This window comes from Rana temporaria, chromosome 7 (assembly GCF_905171775.1).
Source record: "Rana temporaria chromosome 7, aRanTem1.1, whole genome shotgun sequence".
NCBI lineage: Eukaryota > Metazoa > Chordata > Amphibia > Anura > Ranidae > Rana > Rana temporaria.
This window is the reverse complement of record NC_053495.1, coordinates 209586097-209610696: the sequence shown is the minus strand read 5'-3', so window position 1 is coordinate 209610696 and position 24600 is coordinate 209586097. Positions and strand designations below refer to the sequence as shown.

Here is a 24600-nt window from a genome sequence, read left to right as displayed (position 1 = left end):
GTGCTGTATGGAGATGGATATAACTGTGTTTATATATATTATTTCACAGAATGGTATATCATGTAAGGGTGCAGTGTGATATATACATTATACTGTATATATATAATTATAGTGTACAGAATATCTAGTATCAGATACAGTGCCGGTGTCCATGTATTTGGTATATCTAGTATATAAGGTGACAGGATTGTCATATACTGTATATTGTAATGCTGTATACAGCGGCGGTGTCAGGGCAGAGATTATCTATATATTAGTATACAGTAGACTCGCCTTGTTTGCGGCGGTTTTAAGCGAAGTGATTTGGCTTTCTTCGGTCAGATTGAAGGGTCGTCCAGCATCTGCTCATTTAGGGGCAATTAATCATCGTGATATATGGGGTGAGAGTGACTGCTTCCCGGGGACCTTCTCTGACAAGAATAACAAAGCAGTTTTGCCGGGAGCGTCTCCGGGACACGTTGGGAGCTCCGACTAATCAGCTTCTTTGTGTTCAGACCGGCCGAGCGTTCACCGGGAGGAGCACCGCCAAACGCCGCTCACCTGAACACCAAATCCCACCGCTACCGGGAGGAGCACCGCCAAACGCCGCTCACCTGAACACCAAATCCCACCGTTACCGGGAGGGACGCGGAGGAAGGTCAGGGGTAATATCTCCAGAAAGAGTAGTTGGTGCTTGGAGCCGACTTCCAGCAGAGGTAGTGAGCTGGGAGTCAAACATGCCTGGGACAACACAGATCTATCAGAATACACAATATATAAACGATATACGTAAAATACAATGCGGTGAACGCGATGGACCATCTGGTCTGTTTTCTGTTATCAATCTTCTATGTTTCCATATCAAATATGTTCCAGATACTCACCTATAGAGCCTTATACATCATACATGTTCCAGACACTCACCTATAGAGCCTTATACATCATACATGTTCCAGACACTCACCTATAGAGCCTTATACATCATACATGTTCCAGACATTCATCTATAGAGCCTTATACATCATACATGTTCCAGACACTCACCTATGGAGCCTTATACATCATACATGTTCCAGACACTCACCTATAGAGCCTTATACATCATACATGTTCCAGACACTCACCTATAGAGCCTTATACATCATACATGTTCCTGACACTCGCCTATAGAGCCTTATACATCATACATGTTCCTGACACTCATCTATAGAGCCTTATACATCATACATGTTCCTGACACTCATCTATAGAGCCTTATACATCATACATGTTCCTGACACTCACCTATAAAGCTTTATATATCATACATGTTCCAGGCACTCATCTATAGAGCCGTATACATCATACATGTTGCAGACACTCACCTATAGAGCCTTATACATCATACATGTTCCAGATACTCACCTATAGAGCATTATACATCATACATGTTCCTGACACTCACCTATAGAGCCTTATACATCATACATGTTCCTGGCACTCACCTATAGAGCCTTATATATCATACATGTTCCAGACACTCACCTATAGAGCCTTATACATCATACATGTTCCAGACACTCACCTATAGAGCCTTATATATCATACATGTTCCTGACACTCACATATAGAGCCTTATACATCATACATGTTCCAGACACTCACCTATAGAGCCTTATACATCATACATGTTCCAGACACTCGCCTATAGAGCCTTATACATCATACATGTTCCAGATACTCACCTATAGAGCCTTATACATGTAACATTGTGTTACATGTGTAATGCAGATCTTTATTTTGACTACAAGGTGGCATTGCTCAACACAAGTTCCATTCCCGGAGTGCAGAGTCACCGGAACTTGTATGATGGAAGCCAAACTTTCCCTTCAGTTTAGCTGGGAGCCCAGGAGCACTTACCAAGGGGCGGGAGCATATAAAGGAAAAAATCCCAGGAACACAGGGAGGAGAAGGAGAGAGACTTGGCTGTGGGTAGGATGTGTGGAGGAGAGCTGTGTGGAGCCACGTGGGCCACGGACCGGGTTACACCAGGAAGCCACAAGTTCCATTGGAAAGCCGGGTGACCTGAGGAGGCAGACTAGTGAAGACCTTCTAGCTGTCGGATCGGGGAGGTTATCATCATCATAGTCGCCACATCCCTAAAGAGAAAAAGGGGGGCCCCCCAGCTCATCGCTATGTTTCCCTTGGCAATGAGGATCGGGGGTGAGAGGGTTCCTAACCCATCTAACACGACTCTTGCTGTTCAAGGTACTCCAATTTAATTGGGTAACAGAGCTGAAGAACAGGGAGAGGTCAGTGAAAACACAACATCTCCCCGTTCTTCCTAGTGACAGGTCGCTGATTGTCTCTTCCCTCTCATCGGGAGCAGCGATCAGTGACGTGTCAGGTAAACCACGCCCCCTAAGAGTTAGAATCACCCCTTGGGTCACACTTAACCGCTTCAGTGCCCCCTACAGGTTAACCCCATTCGCTGCCAGTGTATTTTTTTTTACAGTAATCAGTGCATTTGTATAGCACTGTTCGCTGTATAAATGACAATGGTCCCAAAATGGTGTCAAAAGTGTCCGATGTGTCCGCCATTAAAGTCGCAGTCACGATAAAAATCGCAGATCGCCGCTATTTCTAGTAAAAAAAAATAATAATAAAAATGCCATAAAACTATCCCCTATTTTGTAAACGCTATAACTTTTGCGCAAACCAATCAATAAACGCTTATTGCAATTTTTGGGCAAAAAATATGTAGAAGAATACGTATCGGCCTAAACTGAGGAAAAAAAAATGTTTTTTTTATATATTTTTGGAGGATATTTATTATAGCAAGAAGTAAAAAATATTGCTTTTTTTTTTCAAAATTGTCGCTCTTTTTTTGTTTATAGCGCAAAAAATTAAAACCGCAGAGGTGATCAAATGCCACCAAAAGAAAGCTCTATTTGTGGGGGGAAAAAGGACGGCAATTTTGTTTGGGAGCCACGTCGCACGACTGCGCAATTGACAGTTAAAGCGACGCAGGGCCAGATCGCAAAAAGTGGCCCCGGTCTTTGGCCAGCCAAATGGTTCTGGGGCTGAAGTGGTTAACCATCAGAATGACTCTTACCTACATATTAACATTCTTAACGTGACCTTTTCTACCAGTTCAGAAAATTAAGGAGAACTCTTCAAAATTGCTTTTTTGCTAAAAAGGGTAAATCTGTTTCCTTAACATCTTAAAGGGACTGCACCCTTCACTGCGTGCCAACTAAGGGCCCCAACTAAGCCGGCAGAAGAACTCAATGCATAGTTTTAGTGGTGGGTTGTAGCTTTGACAAAGTTCCTGTTAGTAAACCCAGGAGCCTGCAATCACTATATCTGGTCTCCCACAGCACACAGAACATGGAAATGCAATTATTTTAGTAAATATAAACTTATGAATTAAATTTATTTGAGATTGAGAAACACATTATTAGCTAGATTCAGAAAGACTTAGGCTGGCGTATCAGTAGAGTCTGAATCTGCGCAGACGCAAATTTAAGCGTATTCTGGTAACCAGATACGCTTAAATTAGGCTCAGATACGAGCAGTCGTATACTAAAGTGTAATTTTTAGGCTGGCCGTTAGGTGGCGCTTCCATTGCGGTCGGCGTAGAATATGTAAATCACTAGATACGCCTATTCACGAACGTACGCCCGTCCGACGCAGTACAGATACGCTGTTTACGTTACGCATTATCAGGCCTAAAGTTATTCCATCAAATAGCTGGAATAGTAATGTTAAGTATGGCCGTCGTTCCCGCGTCGAAATTCGAAAATTTTACGTTGTTTGCGTAAGTCGTCCGTGAATAGGGATTTACGTCATTTACGTCCACGTCAAAACCAATAGGCCCGTGCGGCGTACTTTGCCGCAATGCACACTGGGATATGTAGGCGGACGGCGCATGCGCCGTTCGTAAAATACATCAATCACGTAAGGTCAACCTCCATTAGCATAAAACACGCCCCCTTAGCCGAATTTGAATTATGCGCACTTACACCCGCCCAATTTACGATACGCCGCCGTAACTTAGCAGGCAAGTACTTTGTGAATCATGTACTTGCCTCGCTAACTTACGGCGGCGTAGTGTAAATGCCATACGCTACGCCGCCGCAACTATGTGCCCGCCTACCTGAATCCACCTATATATATATATATATATATATATATGCACCTTAATTAATTCTACATAAAATATTTTTTTATATTTTTTTCATTTTTTTAGATTTAGATTCATGTTTAAGATATTTGTTTGCACAAAAGTGTGTTTTTTATTATTTAATATTGTGTTGACACTTTACTTGTTCACACAGATGATATACATGTAGCACCCTCTCTACCTTAGGTAGGTGCTAGAGTAAGTTTTTTTTTCTGTGTAGTGCAGGTAAATTTAAGCAGGCCTAGTCAAAAGCTAGGCCTGTTTGTTTTGATCTGTGAGCTGGGAGTGGCCTAGAGTAGGCTGGTGACTCATAGCTAGCGTCACTTTTTTCAGTTACCTCCCTTATGCTTCTAGAGGCTTTCCTAGAAGGAAGGTGGGGAAGAAGGGTGGAGCTGTCTGGGGTGTTCTAAGGGGCTCTGACCAATCCCCAAGCTTGATTGGCAGGGGGCACATGGTTCCCAACTGTCCCTGATTTCGAGGGACTGTCCCTGATTTGGAGCAATATCTCTCTCCCCCTCTCTCCCCCTCTTTCCCCTTCATGTATCCCTCATTTTGATCTGATCTATATAGTTGTATATAAAATGCACTTTTTATTTTTCAAAATGTGTTTCCCAATGCTAAATCTTTCATCCAAATTCTAAATTGCTGCAAATTTTAAAAACCAATATAAGGGAATAGTAGTGGTAAAAAAAAAGCCCTTGTGGATTTAAATAACCTTTTTTTGGGGGGGTTAATTGCCCTTTAAGGGGGTGTGGCAGGAGGCGTGTCCTATGCCTACATACGTTTGCGAGTAGGTGTCCCTCATTCCCATCTCAAAATGTTGGGAGGTATGTGTGACGGTATCGGTATGATATCCCCGTCAAGCATTCCCTCCTCTCCATACAAGAACATCACAGGATTCCCCACACATGAGTCAAGACTGGATGCTGGAACCAAGACACTTTATTGACACAAAAACTCAGCTTATATGTGGTTACAGCCTGTTAGGAACGCCCCCTCACACAGTGGGGTTTCCCATACAGATTATAGGAGACAAGTCGGAGCCGACCATGCAGACACATTTCTTTAGATAAAGACATCACTGGAGTTAATTACTACACTGAAGCAATCAGAATAATTAACATACTACTTCTCTAATCATTTAGCCTGATGATACAATACACATCTTTTAAGGGTAAACACAGATCTTCTTTACACAACACAATAGATCAATTAACCTTTAGAATAGTGAGGGGACATTAGCACGTCAATAACCGGTCAGAGGAATGAATCACACATGAAATTCCTTTCTACCTCTAACCCATATGGCTAGCAGGGAGCAGTACACTGAGACATATAGGCAAATGTATCACAATGGCCCCCCTTTTGCTCCCTGCTCCGGCAAATCCGGTTGGACCTTCCCTGGTCCAGTAGGGTTGACGGGTTCAGAGCTTTTAGTCCGAGGTTAACTCCGTTTGGCATGACTGACCTCCCTTGGCAACTGCTTCAGACTCAGGTATGTCACCGGGTCGTCAGATCACACGCCGGTCAGTCCCCAAGTCTTTGTGCGATCTGCAAAGTCACCAGAAGTCAGTGTGAAGACAGCGAATGGGTCTGTGCGCCGCCGTCTGGGTGTCCCGCTATGGGAGGGGCAGGTTGTGGCTCTGAAGTGACGATCACAGGAGATTCATAAAAAAAGAAAAAGTTATATTTGTTGAAATGCTGTAGCACTGGTGCTCAGAGTCCGGGGGGGGGGGGAGAGGGGACTCAGAGCCCCATAAGGTCAGCCACCCCCTGCTCACTCCGCAGCCGCCGGTTCTCCTCTTTGAGCTTCTGCAGCTCCATCTCCAGTTCATGGAGCCTGGGAGGGTCAGCCCGCTGTGACCTCAGGTGGTTGTTCTCCTCCTCCATGCGGCTTATGCACTCCTCCAGCTCTATGTACTCACGGATCAGATCCTGCTTGCTCATGTCCTGCAGGCTCTCCACGTGGTCCTTCATCATCAGGAACTGGGTGGTGGTGTAAGGGGCCACCGGTGGGCCCTTGGCGAACATCTCGGCCCGCATCTGGGGCGCCCGCTGCGATTCCATCTCCTCCAGTCGCTTCTTCTCCTCCCAGGTCCGCTGGTTATATGACTTCCAGCACCTCTTCTTCTTGGAAGGTAGCTGGCGGTGCCTCTTTCTGCCCAGCTCCCTCCAAGGCCCCTCCGGCTCATGGCGGTCGCCCATGACCAGCTGACAATGGTGTTCCCTGTTGTCCGTAATAACAGATTGTACCATGAGGGCTTCGTAAGGGGTGCCCAATGGTTCTTCCTGACCCAGCTCCTGGGGATCCCAAGCCGAGTCTACACAATGGGCTGCTGCTGGTGGGCGGTACCCCGGTTGAGACCAATTTGACCTGGTGTTGTCGTTCATGGGGCAATTCTGCTTGAAGTGACCCAACTGTTTGCACCGGAAGCAGCGTTGTTCGTTGTCCTCCTGGCGTGGGTAGCGAGGGCTAGATGTCATCGGTCTGTTAGGAGGTTGGTATCTAGCGGCTGGTGGGTGTGAGGGCGCCGTTGGTTGTGGAGGTTGTACCCGTGGTGTGACCTGGTTTGTCTTGCGAGTATCCGCATATTCATCCGCCAACTTCGCGGCCTCTGGTAGAGTCATGGGCCTGCGATCTCTCACCCAATCTTTGACATCCGTCTGGATGTGATTGTAAAATTGCTCCAGGAGCATTAGTTGCAAAATGTCCTCTGCGGTGGTGGCCTGGCTGCTGTTAACCCAGTTAGAGGCCGACAGGGACAGCTGGCATGCCCATTCTGCGTAAGAGTCTTTCGTGGTTTTGCGTGAGTCCCTGAACTTCTGTCGGTGGGACTCTGGGGTTACTGCATAACGAGCCAGGAGCGCTTCTTTAACCCGGGCGTAGCTATGGATATCCTGATCTGGCACGGTCCGGAAAGCATCAGAAGCTTTGCCTGACAGTTTGCCTGACAATATTGCAACCCACTCTCTTCTAGCTATTCGGTGCAGGTTACATTGTCGCTCAAAATCCGCCAGGTAGTTATCAATCTCACAGTCCTTTTCATCAAAAGCTTTAAAAGCGCTAAACGGAATCTTCCTTGCGTCTGCTGTGCTGTACTCACTGTTCGTAGAAGGTGCGGCTGCTTGTTGGACTGCTGCCAGTTTTAACTGTAGCTCTGCGTCTCTTATTTGTTTGGCCTCCTCCGCTAACAGGTCCATCACTTTCAGAACCACATCCGGCGTTGGGTTCGGGCCGAACCACGCTAGCTTCTCTCTCATTAGCTTGTTGGTTGGTGACTCCTCCTGAATCACTGGTGTATCCATCTCTTGTACTGCTGGCGTTGCTGCAATCCCGTTCTCCTGGTCTAGCTCCATTAATTCTGCTATGATGACCCGCTTGGTTTTGTTGCTAGCAATCCTTCCACGAACTTCCAGTAGTTCTTCCAGTGTCTGCTTGGAATCCGGGTGTAAAGGAGAGTAGAAGGGAAGATCCCACTGCTGCCACCAATTGTGACGGTATCGGTATGATATCCCCGTCAAGCATTCCCTCCTCTCCATACAAGAACATCACAGGATTCCCCACACATGAGTCAAGACTGGATGCTGGAACCAAGACACTTTATTGACACAAAAACTCAGCTTATATGTGGTTACAGCCTGTTAGGAACGCCCCCCTCACACAGTGGGGTTTCCCATACAGATTATAGGAGACAAGTCGGAGCCGACCCTGCAGACACGTTTCTTTAGATAAAGACATCACTGGAGTTAATTATTACACTGAAGCAATCAGAATAATTAACATACTACTTCTCTAATCATTTAGCCTGATGATACAATACACATCTTTTAAGGGTAAACACAGATCTTCTTTACACAACACAATAGATCAATTAACCTTTAGAATAGTGAGGGGACATTAGCACGTCAATAACCGGTCAGAGGAATGAATCACACATGAAATTCCTTTCTACCTCTACCCATATGGCTAGCAGGGAGCAGTACACTGAGACATATAGGCAAATGTATCACAGTATGCTCTACGTTTTCTGTGTAGTGCAGGTACATTTAAGCAGGCCTAGTCAAAAGCTAGGCCTGTTTGTTTTGATCTGTGGGCTGGGAGTGGAGTAGAGTAGGCTGGTGACTCTTCGGTTACCTCCCTTATGCTTCTATAGGCTTCTAGAGGGAAGGTGGGGAAGACAGGTGGAGCTATCTGGGGTGTTCTAAGGCTGTTCTTGGCTGGGGGCAGGCCCCCTTAAAGAGGAAGTAAACCCCTCGTAAAAAAAAAAAACCCTGTATAGCATACTAGCTCATTATGTATTACTTACCTCAGATCGAAGCCCCCGCAGCGGTCCACGTCTCTCCCCCTCCGGCCGCTGACATATCGTCCTGGAGTTACTTTCGGGTATCGTGGCTTCGGCGCTGTGATTGGCCGGAGCCGCGATAACGCGATGCGCACGGGAGCCACCGATAAAGGTACGCAGACTGAAGCAACGACACATAGGGGCCACTGCTTCAGTTTGCCCCAGTTTGCATGTGCCGATTACATCGACATATGCAGGGGACAGGTGATAGCGCCTAAACCGTGCAGGTTTAGGAGATGTCCTGGGTAGCTACAGGTAGGTCTTATTATAGGATTACCTGTAGCATAAAGTTGTAAAAAAGGGTTTTACAACCACTTTAAATACCTAGAGTCATCCCAGCTTGGGAGGAGTTGTTCAGGTGGAAGAACTGGAGATGGAGTGTTAGGCTGTCGGGTCCTTGGAAAGGAGCTCCCCAGTCTTGGGGGGGGTGACCTTGGGCCAAGGGGCTCAGAGCTGTACAGGGACCCCATACAACCCAAGTGCTGTCCTGAACAGGAGCAGGAGAGGACAGCGGGGAATACTGCCGGGCAAGTCTCCAGGAGGGATCCACCAGGTGTCGGTAATTGGCAGGCACAGTCGGGAGAGCTGGGAGGCATGCCGGAGCGGACTGGGAGTGTGCAGTCTGAGATGGATGTAGAGCCAGCGGGAGAGCCTGTGGTGTCTTAGGCAGTGGAGACCGGCAGCTGAAGCCGGGAGGGCTGTCAGGTTCTGGAGAGGACTGACTGGCTAGCAGTAGGCCACCAAAGATGGGCAGCTAGCACCAGAACTTTCTTTGCTACATCATAGGGGCCCACGGCCCCTGCCTGTAATACTGTTGCTAAGGTCTGGCTGAGACCAGTGTCAGGCCTGACCATGTGCCTGCTGAGCCTGAAGAGTTGTGCTGGAGGGAGAAGGAGAGATAGTCTGCAGCAAGTAGAAGGAGAATGAGAAGGAGAACATCTAAATTGTCAAGAATCTTTTTCCTGGGCATCCCACGAATTCCTCAACCCCATCCAAGTTCTAATCCCTCAATAAAATACAAAATAACAAAGCTGACGGACTTGTTTATTGTCTTGGGGTGTCTGGAAGTGAATGCCGGGCCGGGCAGGGTGACAGGTGGGGCCCCCATCGCTCAGCAGCCCCTACGGGGGAACCGCTGGCTACACACTGTTACATGGAGAATATTGCTAGCAATAGCAGAACATTCACAGGCTTTATTGATTGATTTGTTTCACATGTGCCATTTATTACTACGAGGTTGCAGGATTTTTTGATTTGCGCTGCTCATTTCCCTTTTACAGTGCCTTGCAAAAGTATTCACCCCCCTTGGCATTTTTCGTGTTTTGTTGCCTCAAAGCCTGGAATTAATATGGATTGTTTGAGGATTTGCATCATTTCATTTACAGAACACGCCCTCAACTTTGAAGATTTTTATTTATTTTTTTATTGTGAAGCAAACAACAAATATAGGAAAAAATAACATAAAAAGTCAATGTGCATAAGTATTCACCCCCCTAAAGTCAATACTTTGTAGAGCCACCTATCACAGCTCCGAGTGGCTTTGGATGAGTCTCTATGATCTTCCCACATCTTACCACTGGGATTTCTGCCCCATTCCTCCTCCTTGCAAAAACTGCTCCGGATCCTTCAAGTTGGATGGTTTGCGCTTGTGAACAGCAATCTTTAAGTCTGACCACAGATTTTCTATTGGATTGAGGTCTGGGCTTTGACTAGGCCATTCCAACACATTTATATGTTTCCCCTTAAACCACTTAAGTGTTGCTTTAGCAGTGTGTTTGGGGTCGTTGTCCTGCTGGAAGGTGAACCTCCGTCCTCACGTCAAATCACACACAGAGGGGTACAGGAAGAATATCCCTGTATTTAGCACCATCCATCTTTCTCTCAACTCTGACCAGTTTCCTAGAATGAGAATTAGGTAGAGACTTATTAGTTGTCTTTATGGGTTAGGTTGGATTTGGTGGTTAACATTGTGGGTCAGCTCTAGGGTTGAGGTTACAGGTTAGGGGTCATCATTAGAGGCTAGGATTGAGTTAGCACAAAGGCCTTGGTTGGCGTCTAGGGATAAGGTGGGGTTAAGGAACTTATGGTTAGGATGAGGGTCAAGGTTACCATTGGTAGTTAGGTTGAAAGTCAGGGTTTAGAATGAGAATTAGGTAGAAGCTTATTAGATGTCTTTATGGGTTAGGTTGGATTCGGTGGTTAACATTGGGGGTCAGCCCTAGGGTTGAGGTTACGGGTTAAGGGTCATCATTAGAGGCTAGGATGAAGTTAGCACTAAGGCCTTGGTTGGTGTCTAGGGATTAGTTAAGGTTAAGCAACTACCATAAGGTGTTCCATGGTTAAGATGAGGGTCAAGGTTATCATTGGTAGTTAGGTTGAAAGTCAGGGTTTAGTATCAGAATTAGGTAGAGGCTTATTAGTTATCTTTATGGCTGCATCATTCCTAAGGCTTTGTGAGTAGGAGAGCAGCGTACTGAAAGTCTCCTGAGGAGGTTTGAATCTGTGCGGGGAGACCTGGCAAGTCTTGGATTTGGTGGTTAACATTGGGGGTCAGCCCAAGGGTTGAGGTTACGTGTTAAGGGTCATCATTAGAGGCTAGGATGAAGTTAGCACTAAGGCCTTGGTTGGCGTCCAGGGATAAGTTAAGGTTAAGGAACTACCATAAGGTGTTCCATGGTTATGATGAGGGTCAAGGTTATCATTGGTAGTTAGGTTGAATGTCAGGGATAAGTATTGATGATTAGAATGAAGGTCAGGGAATATCGGAATATCATTAAAGGTTTGGTTGAAAGTCAGGAGTTAGAATTAGGAGTAAGGTTGAGTAGTTAGCATTGGGGATTAGGTTGAAGGTTAATACTGGTTTCAGGGTGATACTTAAAGGAGAATTACAGGGAAAGCTTGTTTGGCTGTACTTCTCCTGTGGATCACAGGAGTGCAGTTTGTATTGCACTCCTGTGAGCCGTTTTCAGCAGACAGCGGGCTGAAATCCGCTGTCAGCTAACGTCAAAGAAATGGTCCAGGCTGGGGCAAGATCGCGACAATATGGTTGGGATCCAGCCACAACCCTGGACTGGCACTTGGCTCAGCCTCTCTGCTCTCGGAGCTCTGAGAACGGCGCGGTCTCGGATTACTTGGTTCTCAGTCTCAGTCTTAAAACAAAACCTAAGCTTCTCTTTTAATGGTTAGCATTAGAGGATGAACTGCATGGTTAGCATTTGGGATTAGGTTGTTGGTTAGGGGTTAGCATTGGGTTTAGGTTGAGGAAAAGGGTTATCATTAAGATTAGTAGTCATCATCATTAGCTGTTAGGTTGAGTTTATTGATTAGGGAGGGTAATGTGTTAGGGCTGTATTAGGGGTAAGGTCACAATTTATGGGTTAGCACCAGTGGTTAGTTTAAAAATGAAGGACCAATATCAGAGATTGGACTTAGCACTGGTGGCTTGGTTGGGGTCCGTTGGTTTTAATTAGTGGTTAGCAGTAGGGGTTTAGGTTGACGGTCAGGACTCAGGAGTCAGCATTAGAGGATAGGCTGAGGCTTTGGAATTAGTAGAAAGAGTTAGGTTGGGTGACAATGATTAGCATAAGGATACGTTTGAAGGTTATTGCTTAGCATTAGGGATTAGGTTGAGGGTCAGGGGTTAAGAATAGTGGTGGGTGAGATATTACTATCTGGGGTTAGTATAAAGGTCAGAGTTAGTGAATTATGTTTGGGGCCGAGAGTTAGAGATTTCAACTGCAACCAGCCCAAGCCCTGAGTGGCCCACGTGGCTTGTCTGGCCATATCCAGAGGTTCTCTTTGTTGATATCACATTGGGCAAGTGCGCCGCTAAATCAATTCCCCAGAAGTGGAGGGGGCGTTCTGTACGGAATGGAGGGGTGATAGGAACTGGGGAGGTTAGGTGTTGGGGTAACGAGAAGGGATTTCGGCCTGAAGCTGGGTAGAAGTCCAGAGGCCCTGATCCATTCTTTTTACAAATATTCTAAAGCGTTGAGCCATTCAACTCAATGTAAACCAAGTCCACGGACAGAAGGAAGTCCATGCACCCATACAGTGGCGGAATTACTTGTCGGTCCATTATCTTTAATCCCAGAGCTTTACAGCGGCCAGGCTGAGCGGCGAAGAGGATCTCTGGACCGAGCAAGGGACTTTTGAGGGGTCAGGTAAGTAAAACGGGGGCTTGGGAGGGGCAGCATCATCAGATGTTTTTTCACCTTAACCACTTAACCCCCGGACCATATTGCTGGTCAAGGACCAGAGCACTTTTTGCGATTCGGCGCTGCGCCGCTTTAACTGACAATTGCGTGGTCGTACAACGTGGCTCCCAAACAAAATTGGCGTCCTGTTTTTCCCACAAATAGAGCTTTCTTTTGGTGGTATTTGATCACCTCTGCAGTTTTTAGTTTTTGCGCTATAAACAAAAATAGAGCGACAATTTTGAAAAAAATGAATATTTTTTACTTGTTGCTGTAATAAATATCCCCAAAAATATATATAAAAAAACATTTTTTTCCTCAGTTTAGGCCGATCACAGAGTCGGTCAACGGGATGATCTGAAAGGCACCAAAATACTCCAAAGAGCTATTGCCCGGATACCATGGGTTTAGTCTGCAGGCTCGCAGTCAAGGAGGCAAATACCATTCTTACTTCCCAACTACCATCCAATGAGATCCAGATTACCAAAGTCCTGAAACTCTCTGCATTGTCGCCTTCAGAGTTATTCTGCTACAGAAAAGCCCCCTTGGCCTGACCTATAGACCCCTCCACATCCCATTTTGGGATTCTTCACAGACACCTTTCCTTTTCTGGATAAACTGGACATTCAGGAAGCCAACTCAAACTTTCAGACACTTTGCAAAGCCCCGCGTGCGTTTCGGGAACGTGGAGACGTTGTAGAAGTCCTTATCTCAGCTATTATGGCATAAATATATTTCACACTTACCTGTAGGGGACTTTTCCTTTATTACTGGCCGTGGGCAAATCAATATGTACTCAACCCAAGACTTGTACTTTGTTCTTGAAGCAGCTAAGCCAGCAAAGCTGTGATGAAGAATAATGGAGCCTGCCCCCTCTGTCCCCCGTGTGTCACAGGCCACCAAAACCCCACCGTCCTTCATTATATGACATATGAGATTCTTACCTTTCTACAGAAATCTTCAAGAACATGATCCAAAATACACAGATGCATCTGTTTCGGGGATAATGACCACACCTGGACTGTCCTCCTGTCCACGGTCAGGGCTGCTGATAGAGGGGACCAGTGGCGGCTGGTGCTCAAAATTTTTGGGGGGGGCGCAAATGGAAAAAAAAAGAAAAAAATTGCAGCCTCACTGTGCCCATCAAATGCAGCCACTGTGCCATCAATTGTCACCACTGTGCCATGCCATCAAACATAGCCACTGTGCCCCTCAATTGTCACCACTGTGCCAATTGTCACCACTGTGCCCTTTAATTGTCGCCACTGTGCCCATTGATGCCACTGTGCATGTCACTGTGCCCTTTAATTGTTGCCACTGTGCCCATTAATGCCACTGTGCCCTTTGTCACCACTAGACCCATTGTCGCCTCTGTGCCCATTGTCGCCGCTGTGCCCTGTAAAAAAAAACCCCGCCCAGCACTTACCTTTCTCCTTCCACGTCCCTCGATGTCTTCTCCCGCCCTCGATGATGCTTCAGCCAATCAGGTTACCGATAACCAGAATTGGGGAACCTGATTGGCTGAGACGGCCGTCAGTCTTATCCAAGGAACGCACCTCCCAATGATAAGCTTCCGCTGGCTCTGATAGGCACTTCCACATAGCCAACCAGCTGCCATTATTCAGGTAGTCGGCGCTCACCGTCCGGCCATCTAAATAGTTGCAGCAGCGGCCGGCAACAATAACATAGATTCATGCAATGCATGAATCTATGTTATTCAGTGGCGGTGCGAGAGCCAGAGGGGGCGGCGCTCCAGCGCCCTCTATAGACGCACCGCCACTGGAGGGGACCACCAGTCCTCTTGTAGGGGGCCTGGGCTCACAGGGGGGCCCGGGCTCACAGGGGGGACCAAACAGCAGAGGGTATCATCCCGGTCAGATGGACGGGCAATTACAAGATTCCCTATGTGACTCTCTGCAGCAGCTGGAAACCCGTTTCTCTCCCTCCCGCCGACTTTAAGCTGCTGCAGGGAGAGACACAGCTGACAGTTTTCCTGTCCCATAAAAAAAAAAGATTGTAACCCTGTATTGTTTTAATCCCTTGTAAAATGTAATAAAATTCTTGGAAAAAAAAGTACACAGGTACTATGTACAGACTGTAGGGTTTAGGGGTGCATATGCACAGTGTGAAACCCCAAGCACCTTCCCCTTCAAAGCTTCCTCGCATCTCTATTCTCTCCTAGCTGGCCTGACTCCAGTACCTCCCTGTGTACTTGGCTCTAGTACCTCCCTGTGCAGGGGGCTCTACGACCTTCCTGTGTACTTGGCTCTAGTAGCTCCCTGTGTAGGGGGCTCTACGACCTTCCTGTGTAGACGGCTCTAGTACCTCCCTGTGTATTCGGCTCTAGTACTTCCATGTGTAGGCGGCTCTAGTACCCCTCTGTGTATTCGGCTCTAGTACCTCCCTGTGTATGTGGCTCTAGCACCTCCCTGTGTAGGTGGCTCTAGTGCCTCCCCGTGTAGGCGGCCCTGCCTCATCTTGCAGGGAGATCGTTCTCTCTCTCTTATTCTGGAGATCTGTCTCTGCAGTGCCCCGCTGTGAGCAAAACTGTCCCTTGTAAATACAGAAGGCTTTTGTGTTTACAAGTAACAGCGGGGAGAGGGAGCAGAGGGTGAGAGCTGGAGTTGGCGGAAAGGAGTTCAGCCATGTTCCAGCTGCAAACCTTGATGTGATGGGCCACATGACAAGGCCTGGCAGAAAGGCGCATGGAAGAAGCTTCAAAAGTTAGTAGCAGTCATCTTGCCTAGGAAGAACTTTATTTCAAAACTTAGAAAAAAAGATATCGACGTCCGTTGGTGACAAAACGCGTAGGATGGAGTCATGGCGTGTGATGTCATCGCACACCGGCACGGACCACAGCCATCTTAATGGTTTGATGATACTCCAATTTTTTATCATGTTGATTCATCGATGCTTGTAAGTGATACTTTAATAAAACGATCTTTTTTTGGATCATACTACACAATGAGGTGGCCTTTTTCCATCTTCTCTAATTATATGTTGATTTAGTGAGAAACTTTAGGGGCTTTAGTGCTGGATCCAGGAATGACGTATATACTGGGGATCATATACTGGGGATCATTGGATTACTCTTATCTGGAGGCAATATAACTACGCTATTTGACCTTTCATTGAGGTGATCTAATCCTTATGGTAAGAGGCAGTGTTTTCGGAATGTTGGTGAACGTGAAGGACTTTCTCTTTCTACGTCTCACCATTCAGTATCACCTGTATTATGGATTCCAGAAAATATGGACTGATTATATGTACCTTTTCATGCCTTTGAGGTGGTGGCGTGTAGAACATTTTGTATTCCCATTTTATTCCATTGTAAAGTGATAGCACTTCATTATATTATTTCTATTTTAGAAAAAAAAGAGCTTGTACTGGTCAGCATGGTTACAAAGACTGCCCAGGATTCAGAGTGTTGCAGATTCCTCTACAGGGCAAAGTATTGTAAGAGAGTCACTTTTGTAACAATACAATGAGATATACACAACACAGAAAGATATCTACCTTAAGAGAAGCAATAGAGTTCCATTCCAAGATTGGAGATGTATGAAGGCCCTGAGCTGGATGTGGTGGATGGAGTTGGAGGAGGCCCTGAGCTGGATGTGGTGGATGGAGGTGGAGGAGGCCCTGAGATGGATGTGGTGAATGGAGGTGGAGAAGGCCCTGAGCTGGATGTGGTGGATGGAGGTGGAGGAGGCCCTGAGCTGGATGTGGTGAATGGAGGTGGAGGAGGCCCTGAGGTGAATGTGGTGGATGGAGTTGGAGGAGGCCCTGAGCTGGATGTGGTGGATGGAGGTGGAGGAGGCCCTGAGCTGGATGTGGTGAATGGAGGTGGAGGAGGCCCTGAGGTGGATGTGGTGGATGGAGGTGGAGGAGGCCCTGAGCTGGATGTGGTGGATGGAGGTGGAGGAGGCCCTGAGCTGGAATGTGGTGGATGGAGGTGGAGGAGGCCCTGAGGTGGATGTGGTGAATGGAGGTGGAGGAGGCCCTGAGCTGGATGTGGTGGATGGAGGTGGAGGAGGCCCTGAGCTGGATGTGGTGGATGGAGGTGGAGGAGGCCCTGAGGTGGATGTGGTGGATGGAGGTGGAGGAGGCCCTGAGCTGGATGTGGTGGATGGAGGTGGAGGAGGCCCTGAGGTGGATGTGGTGGATGGAGGTGGAGGAGGCCCTGAGGTGGATGTGGTGAATGGAGGTGGAGGAGGCCCTGAGGTGGATGTGGTGGATGGAGGTGGAGGAGGCCCTGAGCTGGATGTGGTGGATGGAGGTGGAGGAGGCCCTGAGCTGAATGTGGTGGATGGAGGTGGAGGAGGCCCTGAGGTGAATGTGGTGGATGGAGGTGGAGAAGGCCCTGAGCTGGATGTGGTGAATGGAGGTGGAGGAGGCCCTGAGGTGGATGTGGTGAATGGAGTTGGAGGAGGCCCTGAGGTGGATGTGGTGGATGGAGTTGGAGGAGGCCCTGAGCTGGAATGTGGAAGATGGAGGTGGAGGAGGTCCTGAGGTGGATGTGGTGGATGGAGGTGGAGGAGGCCCTGAGCTGGAATGTGGTGGATGGAGGTGGAGGAGGCCCTGAGGTGGATGTGGTGAATGGAGGTGGAGGAGGCCCTGAGCTGGATGTGGTGGATGGAGGTGGAGGAGGCCCTGAGCTGGATGTGGTGGATGGAGGTGGAGGAGGCCCTGAGGTGGATGTGGTGGATGGAGGTGGAGGAGGCCCTGAGCTGGATGTGGTGGATGGAGGTGGAGGAGGCCCTGAGGTGGATGTGGTGGATGGAGGTGGAGGAGGCCCTGAGGTGGATGTGGTGAATGGAGGTGGAGGAGGCCCTGAGGTGGATGTGGTGGATGGAGGTGGAGGAGGCCCTGAGCTGGATGTGGTGGATGGAGGTGGAGGAGGCCCTGAGCTGAATGTGGTGGATGGAGGTGGAGGAGGCCCTGAGGTGAATGTGGTGGATGGAGGTGGAGAAGGCCCTGAGCTGGATGTGGTGAATGGAGGTGGAGGAGGCCCTGAGGTGGATGTGGTGAATGGAGTTGGAGGAGGCCCTGAGGTGGATGTGGTGGATGGAGTTGGAGGAGGCCCTGAGCTGGAATGTGGAAGATGGAGGTGGAGGAGGTCCTGAGGTGGATGTGGTGGATGGAGGTGGAGGAGGCCCTGAGCTGGATGTGGTGGATGGAGGTGGAGGAGGCCCTGAGCTGGATGTGGTGAATGGAGATGGAGGAGGCCCTGAGGTGGATGTGGTGGATGGAGGTGGAGGAGGCCCTGAGCTGGATGTGGTGGATGGAGGTGGAGGAGGCCCTGAGCTGGATGTGGTGGATGGAGGTGGAGGAGGCCCTGAGGTGGATGTGGTGGATGGAGGTGGAGGAGGCCCTGAGGTGGATGTGGTGGATGGAGGTGGAGGAGGTCCTGAGCTGGATGTGGTGGATGGAGGTGGAGGAGGCCCTGAGCTGGATGTGGTGGATGGAGTTGGAGGAGACCTTGAGCTGGATGTGGTGAATGGAGGTGGAGGAGGCCCTGAGGTGGATGTGGTGGATGGAGGTGGAGGAGGCCCTGAGCTGGATGTGGTGGATGGAGGTGGAGGAGGCCCTGAGCTGGATGTGGTGGATGGAGGTGGAGGAGGCCCTGAGGTGGATGTGGTGGATGGAGGTGGAGGAGGCCCTGAGGTGGATGTGGTGGATGGAGGTGGAGGAGGTCCTGAGCTGGATGTGGTGGATGGAGGTGGAGGAGGCCCTGAGCTGGATGTGGTGGATGGAGTTGGAGGAGACCTTGAGCTGGATGTGGTGGATGGAGGTGGAGGAGGCCCTGAGGTGGATGTGGTGGATGGAGGTGGAGGAGACCCTGAGCTGGATGTGGTGGATGGAGGTGGAGGAGGCCCTGAGGTGGATGTGGTGGATGGAGGTGGAGGAGGTCCTGAGCTGGATGTGGTGGATGGAGGTGGAGGAGGCCCTGAGGTGGATGTGGTGAATGGAGTTGGCCCTGAGGTGGATGTGGTGGATGGAGGTGGAGGAGGCCCTGAGCTGGATGTGGTGAATGGAGTTGGCCCTGAGGTGGATGTGGTGGATGGAGGTGGAGGAGGCCCTGAGCTGGATGTGGTGAATGGAGTTGGAGGAGGCCCTGAGCTGGGTGTAGAGGATGGAACTGGAGGAGGCCCTGAACCCTACAAGGTGGGGCCGATATTTGATGGTCGGTGGTCTCCAGGTGCGGCCCAATACCGCTCAGATAAACCCTCTGCTGATCTTTTTTTACATACCCCCCCCCCCCCCATCAGGAGATCCTCTCTTGCAGATGAGGACAAGCTGGTGGCCGGGCCGGGTCTATGGAGGTGAAGCGTTTGAACCCCCGGCGCCGGCTCTTCCCACTAGTTGTCTTGGAAATGGCGCATTCAGGAGTTGTCCGGAGAAGTTTGTGTCATCGGAATTAAAGTCTGGATTTGTGACCGGGCGGCTTGGCCTGGACGGCCCTCCTTCTCCTTCTCTCCTGCCCGGGAGACAGCACAAGGGAACTCTTTGTACGCTCCTAATCCTGCAGCAACACAGCTTTAGCAACATCTAGGGATAAAAGCACCATCAAACCACAACTTTATGAGGGCAAATCTTTTCTAATCCTTCGCTTTAGCTAAACAAAGCTCCTCGCCCTAATCCGCTATTGCTTGGGAAAAAAAAGCTCCGATTTTGTTTTTACTAAGAAGATGATCCAAAGGACTAATTTTCAGAGACTAACCAACTCTGACAGCCTTTAAAATAGCCGGAGTAAAATAGATGCAAACTTTCCTCTCGGAGTGGATGCAATAAGGAACATATCCAGGATTTAGCAGCTCTCCTTAAGCTTTCTCTTATTGTATTAACTGCTCCGTCTCCCAGCACCGGCCCTAAAGTCTATTTGATCTTCTGAAAAGTAGGCGAAGAAAAGCGATTATTCCCAGCCCAACAATACATGGAAGTGTATTAGCGCAAACAAAGGTGCTGCCGCCTTCATGGTCACAAAGCATCAGAAATGTAGGAGATGCAAAAAAGGGGAAATTCGATGGCCATTTACTGGCTTCTTCCCTGGAGATCCATCGATCGTTATCGGAGGAAACTTCGAGTTAGGAGGTTGCTTGGTCTTCCATTTAAGTGGTCAAAAGGTCAATTAACCACTTCACCCCGCGGGCCATTTGGCTGGCCGGGCCACTTTTTGCGATTCGGCGCTGCGTCGCTTTAATTGCGTGTATAAAACAAAATTGGCGTCCTTTTTTTCCCACAAATAGAGCTTTCTTTTGGTGGTATTTGATCACCTCTGCGGTTTTTATTTTTTCGCGCTATAAACAAAAATCGAGCGACAATTTTGAAAAAAATTCAGGGCTAGATTCAAAAAGATAAGCGTATCTTTCTACGGGCGTAACGCATACGTTACGCCCGTAGAAAGATACGCTTATCTTTCTGAATCTAGCCCTGAATTTTTTTCAAAATTGTCGCTCTATTTTTGTTTATAGCGCAAAAAAAATAAAAAACGCAGATACGTTACGCCGCCGTAAATTAGGGCGCAAGTTCCATATTCAGAAAGAACTTGCCCCACAAGTTACGGCGGCGTAACGTATGTGGGCCGGCGTAAGCCCGCCTAATTCAAATGGGGATGATGTGGGCGTGTTTTATTTAAATGAATGGTGACCCCTCGTATTTTACGTTTTTTACGAGCGGCGCATGCGCCGTTCGTGAAAGAATCCCAGTGCGCATGCTCGAAATTCCACCGCAAATCGTCATTGCTTTCGACGTGAACGTAAATTACGTCCAGCCCTATTCGCGAACGACTTACGCAAACGACGTAAAATTTTCAAAATTCGACACGGGAACGACGTCCATACTTAACATAGGATACGCCTCATATAGCAGGGGTAACTTTACACAGCGTAAACGACGTAAAAAATAGCGCCGGGCGGACGTACGTTTCTAAATCGGCGTAACTACCTAATTTGCATATTCCTCGCGTAAATATACGGAAGTGCCCCTAGCGGCCAGCGTAAATATGCAGCCTAAGATACGACGGTGTAAGACACTTACGCCGGTCGGATCTTAGGGAAATCTATGCGTAACTGATTCTATGAATCAGTCGCATAGATACGACGCCGCAAGTCAGAGATATGACGGCGTATCTGGAGATACGCCGTCGTATCTCGTACCTGAATCTAGTCCTCAATATTTTTTCCTTTTTGCTATAATAAATATCCCCCAAAAATACGTATTCTTCTACATATTTTTGGTTAAAAAAAAAATCGCAACAAGCGTTTATTGATTGGTTTACGTAAAAGTTATAGGCCCAGGTTCACGTAGCACTTACGCCGACGTATCTCGAGATACGCCGCATAAGTGCACATATGCGCCGTCGTATCTATGCGCCTGACTCTGAAAGCAAGATACGCCTGAAAATAGGCTTCATCCGTCCGACGTAATTTTCCTACACCGTCGTATCATGGGCGCATATTTACACTGGCCGCAAGGGGCGCTCCCATTGATTTACAAATCGAATATGCAAATGAGTGAGATACGCCGATTCACGAACGTACTTGCGCCCGGCGCATTAATATACGCGGTTTATGTAAGTCGTACGTCCGGCGTAAAGTTAAGCCTCATAAAGCAGGTGTAAGTCAGCAGCATCAATGCAAATGGCTGCATCGTTTTTTACGTCGTTTAGGTAGTACGTGAAAAGGGCTAGTCGTAGGTTACGTTCAAGTCGTAGGCAGTGATTCGACATAACTTAGGTAGCTGTTTCGACAGGATTCTGAGCATGCGCACTAGGAAGCGTCCATGGGACGGCGCATGCGCCGTTCGTTATTCGTATGTTGATGGCGCTCGGCCCATCATTTACATGGGGTCACGCCTCATTAGCATGGCTCACGCCCACTGCCACTTACGACGAGTTACGCTGAGGGTACCCAGCGTAGATTAGGGAGCAAGTGCTTTGTGAATACTGTGCTCGCCGCTCTGCGCTACCTTTCTTCTCTCCACTTGTTGCTGACTCCTCCTCTTCCTCCCTTTCCTCCACTCAGAGGCATCCCCCCCTGTTACTGTACCCTGTTCCCCATGTCACGTAAGCCCTATGTTTATTCTTTTTCTTTTCTTTACTCCGGGATTCTCTAGAAACGCCTCTTCACCCAACATCCTCCCATCCAAGGAATGAGGCTACAGCAATGGCTGGACACACCAGGATCCAAGCAATGGAGATATCCACTGGCATTGTGCCATCCCACAGACCATGGTCAGCATAAGGCCCACCTATACCTACCTTTAGCACCCCCCTCCCCCCATAATAAGGGTGCAACCCCAACTGCAGAAAGACTCTTCTAGTTTTCCTGAATGACTATCAAAGTGTTTCTTAATAACTCGGCACCAATTAAAGAAGTTGGTTGGTCCACCATTTAAGTGGTGAAAAGGTCAATACATGGCCAATGCAACGGAGGAGGGCCACTGCCAAAACAGCATGATACAATAATGAACCTATCCAAAGATGACCAAGAAACGTCTCTTCCACCAACATCCTCCTATCCAAGGAATGAGGCTACAACGGTGACCGGACACACCAGGATCCAATCAATGGAGATATCCACTGGCATTGTGCCATCCCATAGACCATGATGGGCATAAGGCCCGCCTATACCTACCTATAGCACCCCCAACTGCAGAAAGAGTCTTCTAGTTTTCCTGAATGACTATCAAAGTGTTTCTCAATAACTCAGGACCAATTTAAGAAGTTGAAAATTTTTCGTGTATAGCCTCACATAAAATAATATAGTAGACCATAATAAAGTACCACCATCAAAATTAATATAGGGAAGCGAAAAAATGATGGGAGTATAGGGGCAGTTGCCGAGGCTGACCGTACACCTATACCCACCCAGAGGCACCGGGGTGGGTATAGGTGTACGGTCAGCCTCAGTTATTTAAGAAGTTGGTTGGTCCACCATTTAAGTGGTGAAATGGCCAATGCAGTATTCACACCCTACTGAGGAGGGCCACTGCCATCTTCCCATCCAAGGACTGAACCTACAGCGGCAGCAGTACACACCAGGATCAAAGCAATGGAGATGTCCGCTGGCATTGTGCCATCCTACAAAGACAGACCATGGTCGGCATAAGGCCCACCTATACCTACCTATAGCACCCCCCTCCTCCCATAATAAGGGTGAAACCCCAACTGCAGAAAGACTCTACTAGTTTTCCTGAATGACTGTCAAAGTGTTTCTTAATAACTCGGCACCAATTTAAGAAGTTGGTTGGTCCACCATTTAAGTGGTGAAAAGTTCAATACATGGCCAATGCAGTATTCACACCCTACTGAGGAGGGCCACTGCCATCTTCCCATCCAAGGACTGAACCTACAGCGTCAGCAGTACACACCAGGATCAAAGCAATGGAGATGTCCGCTGGCATTGTGCCATCCTACAAAGACAGACCATGGGGGGCATCAGGCTGCAAAGCCCCCCATATAGCCTACCCTACCAATAGCACCCCCCCCCATAATAAGGGTGCCCCCCATTTATGGCACAGCAACCCCCACTGCAGGAAGACTCTTCTTGTTCTCCTGAATGACTATCAAAGTAATTTTTTTAATAACTCGGCACCAAGTAGAAAAGAAATATTATACGTGTCAGGAAACAACGTCTTTGTGAATAGCTGCCCGCGTCTGGAGGATCATCATGTTGAAGAGTCCATTTTTCTCTCCGTCCTGTAAAAGTAGCGGAAAAGCGCTTCCAGAGATTGTCGGGGTAAATTTCAGTCACTGAGGTCTCCAGAATAAAATGATATCATAAAGACTGCAGAGTTTTATGGGCCGTTGTGCTGATAGAGAAATGACGCTGTCCCCAGACGCAGAGGACAATCTCCTGCTTGTAAAGCGATGAAATCACCGCATCGCCAAGGCCGAGCATTTCTGCCGGCTGGAGCACAACATAAAAACATGCAGCCAAGGGGCAAGTCTACAGATCCAGGTTTATGGGGGGACAGGGCTGTAAAGGTGGAGAGGGATCAGAGATGGGACGTATTAACCCCTACAGGGCCAATGTGACCGCTAAGGCCTTTCTCGCCTCCGATGGCACCTCGCTGGTCATCACACTTCTGTAGACTTCCATTTACATTAGAGAAAGTTGTGTTTTGGTGTCACTGTCATGATGCGGCCCTAAGAGGCAGAACTAACCCTTTGAGAGCCAAAGGATAACTATGAAACCCGGTTAGAAAAACTGAGAGACGCAAAACAAACGCACAACACACTGCAAAAACCACACACCACAAGATGGCTGGCCTTCTGACATCACGATGTTCTATGCAGTCATGAAGATGTTTACTCGGTCTCCACCATAGCCGTGCACAAGGTGGTGTGCCTGGGCACACCCTAATTCTGGGGTTGGCAACTCGTCAATCTAGCGATCTACCTGTTGATCGCAGACAGGTGATAGGTAAACCGCAATCCTTCCTTGCCGACCCCAAGAACCTGGACAGGAGAGGTAATGATTAAGCACAAGATGTATGTGTGAAACGCGTCTACGTGACCTCGTGTTGGTGTCTTTGGCGTTATCACTTTGAACAATAAAACACGTTTCACTCCGTCATGACTAAACTCTGGGGGCGGAGTGAAATGCATTGGGAGCGTGGCCTAGTCAAGGTCCAGGCTAAGGTTGCCACTTCATTCACCTCTTCAGGATACTATAGATGTGAGACTTCCAAGATCGATCATAGAAAATAATAATGTCAGAACATTGGCCATGGCCTTTATCCATGGTGTCCTTGGTCTTTGATGGTGACAGATAACATATGCAGTCACAGAGCTGGTCCTCCAGTCCTTGACTCTCGATGGATGCCAGGGATGCAGGCCATGCCCGACCTTTTGACACACACCACTATGAAGCTGGTTCTTCTGTGTTTGCCTTTTCGATGGATGGATGCCATG

General features: G+C 48.2%; 1 protein-coding gene across 1 annotated transcript; it reads left to right on the top strand.

Moving 5' to 3' along the window:
• The first annotated feature begins 16237 nt into the window (after window positions 1–16237).
• Window positions 16238–21925, top strand: LOC120946268 (glycine-rich cell wall structural protein-like). Its single transcript, XM_040361096.1, has 5 exons — window positions 16238–16526; window positions 16924–17163; window positions 17538–17777; window positions 18583–18882; window positions 21798–21925. The coding sequence occupies exons 1-5, from the start codon at window positions 16238–16240 to the stop codon at window positions 21923–21925; spliced, it is 1197 nt and encodes a 398-aa protein (XP_040217030.1).
• Window positions 21926–24600: the final 2675 nt, after the last annotated feature.

What these genes read in the sequence shown, in the direction of transcription:
- LOC120946268 (XM_040361096.1), top strand. Translation starts at nt 16,238, where the DNA reads ATGTATGAAGGCCCTGAGCTGGATGTGGTGGATGGAGTTGGAGGAGGC. An exon ending in AGGAGGCCCTGAGCTGGAAT is followed by an intron (nt 17,164 to 17,537) that starts GTGGAAGATGGA and finishes TGGTGGATGGAG; the next exon opens with GTGGAGGAGGCCCTGAGCTG. An exon ending in AGGAGGCCCTGAGCTGGAAT is followed by an intron (nt 17,778 to 18,582) that starts GTGGAAGATGGA and finishes TGGTGGATGGAG; the next exon opens with GTGGAGGAGGTCCTGAGCTG.